The sequence below is a fragment of the Penaeus monodon genome, chromosome 22 (genome assembly GCF_015228065.2).
Source record: "Penaeus monodon isolate SGIC_2016 chromosome 22, NSTDA_Pmon_1, whole genome shotgun sequence".
NCBI lineage: Eukaryota > Metazoa > Arthropoda > Malacostraca > Decapoda > Penaeidae > Penaeus > Penaeus monodon.
In genome coordinates this window covers 27,474,661-27,475,124 of record NC_051407.1, presented here as the reverse complement: position 1 = coordinate 27,475,124, position 464 = coordinate 27,474,661, and the positions used below count along the sequence as shown (strand labels likewise).

General features: G+C 50.6%; 1 protein-coding gene across 1 annotated transcript in view; it reads right to left on the bottom strand.

Annotated features, from left to right (window-relative positions):
* The window catches only part of LOC119587062 (zinc finger protein 628-like), a gene marked incomplete at its 3' end in the record, with an annotated part of 23,937 nt that overhangs the window by 341 nt on the left and 23,132 nt on the right, over positions 1-464 (bottom strand). Inside the window, 1 exon segment of the mRNA XM_037935810.1 lies at positions 18-188. Within this exon segment, the coding sequence (XP_037791738.1) occupies positions 18-188 (171 nt within the window).

Here is a 464-nt window from a genome sequence, read left to right as displayed (position 1 = left end):
TAACCTCAGGCACTGACCGTGGTGGCCGCCGTCCTTAGGGGCGTGAGGGTCGGCAGCGCAGCGTGGGCGGCGATGGGCGTCGCAGGACTCCCTCTCCCCCTCTCTCCTCCTGCGAATTCCTTCCGCGACCCCCCTCCTGCCGGCGAAGACCCGGCGTTGGGCTCGCAGCGATGGGAGCGCAGACTCACCTGTTCGAGGAGGAGGCTGCATTATCTGAAGGACTCGGGGCGATAAAGCCGAGCATTCTGGGACGAAAATTGGATTTCCTTCCTCGGCAAAATGGAAAAGGGAAGAGAGGCATGTATTCATCATCTTTTTTTTTCTTCTTTTTTTTGGATTGTTTACTCTGTGAATATTTTCTCTCGATAGGCCTTTGCATTCAACGTTTGATAATGTATTCACTATAATTGATTTATCTAAGTGATTTAAATATCATATGTGAGATATATCCCCTTAAAAGGGGA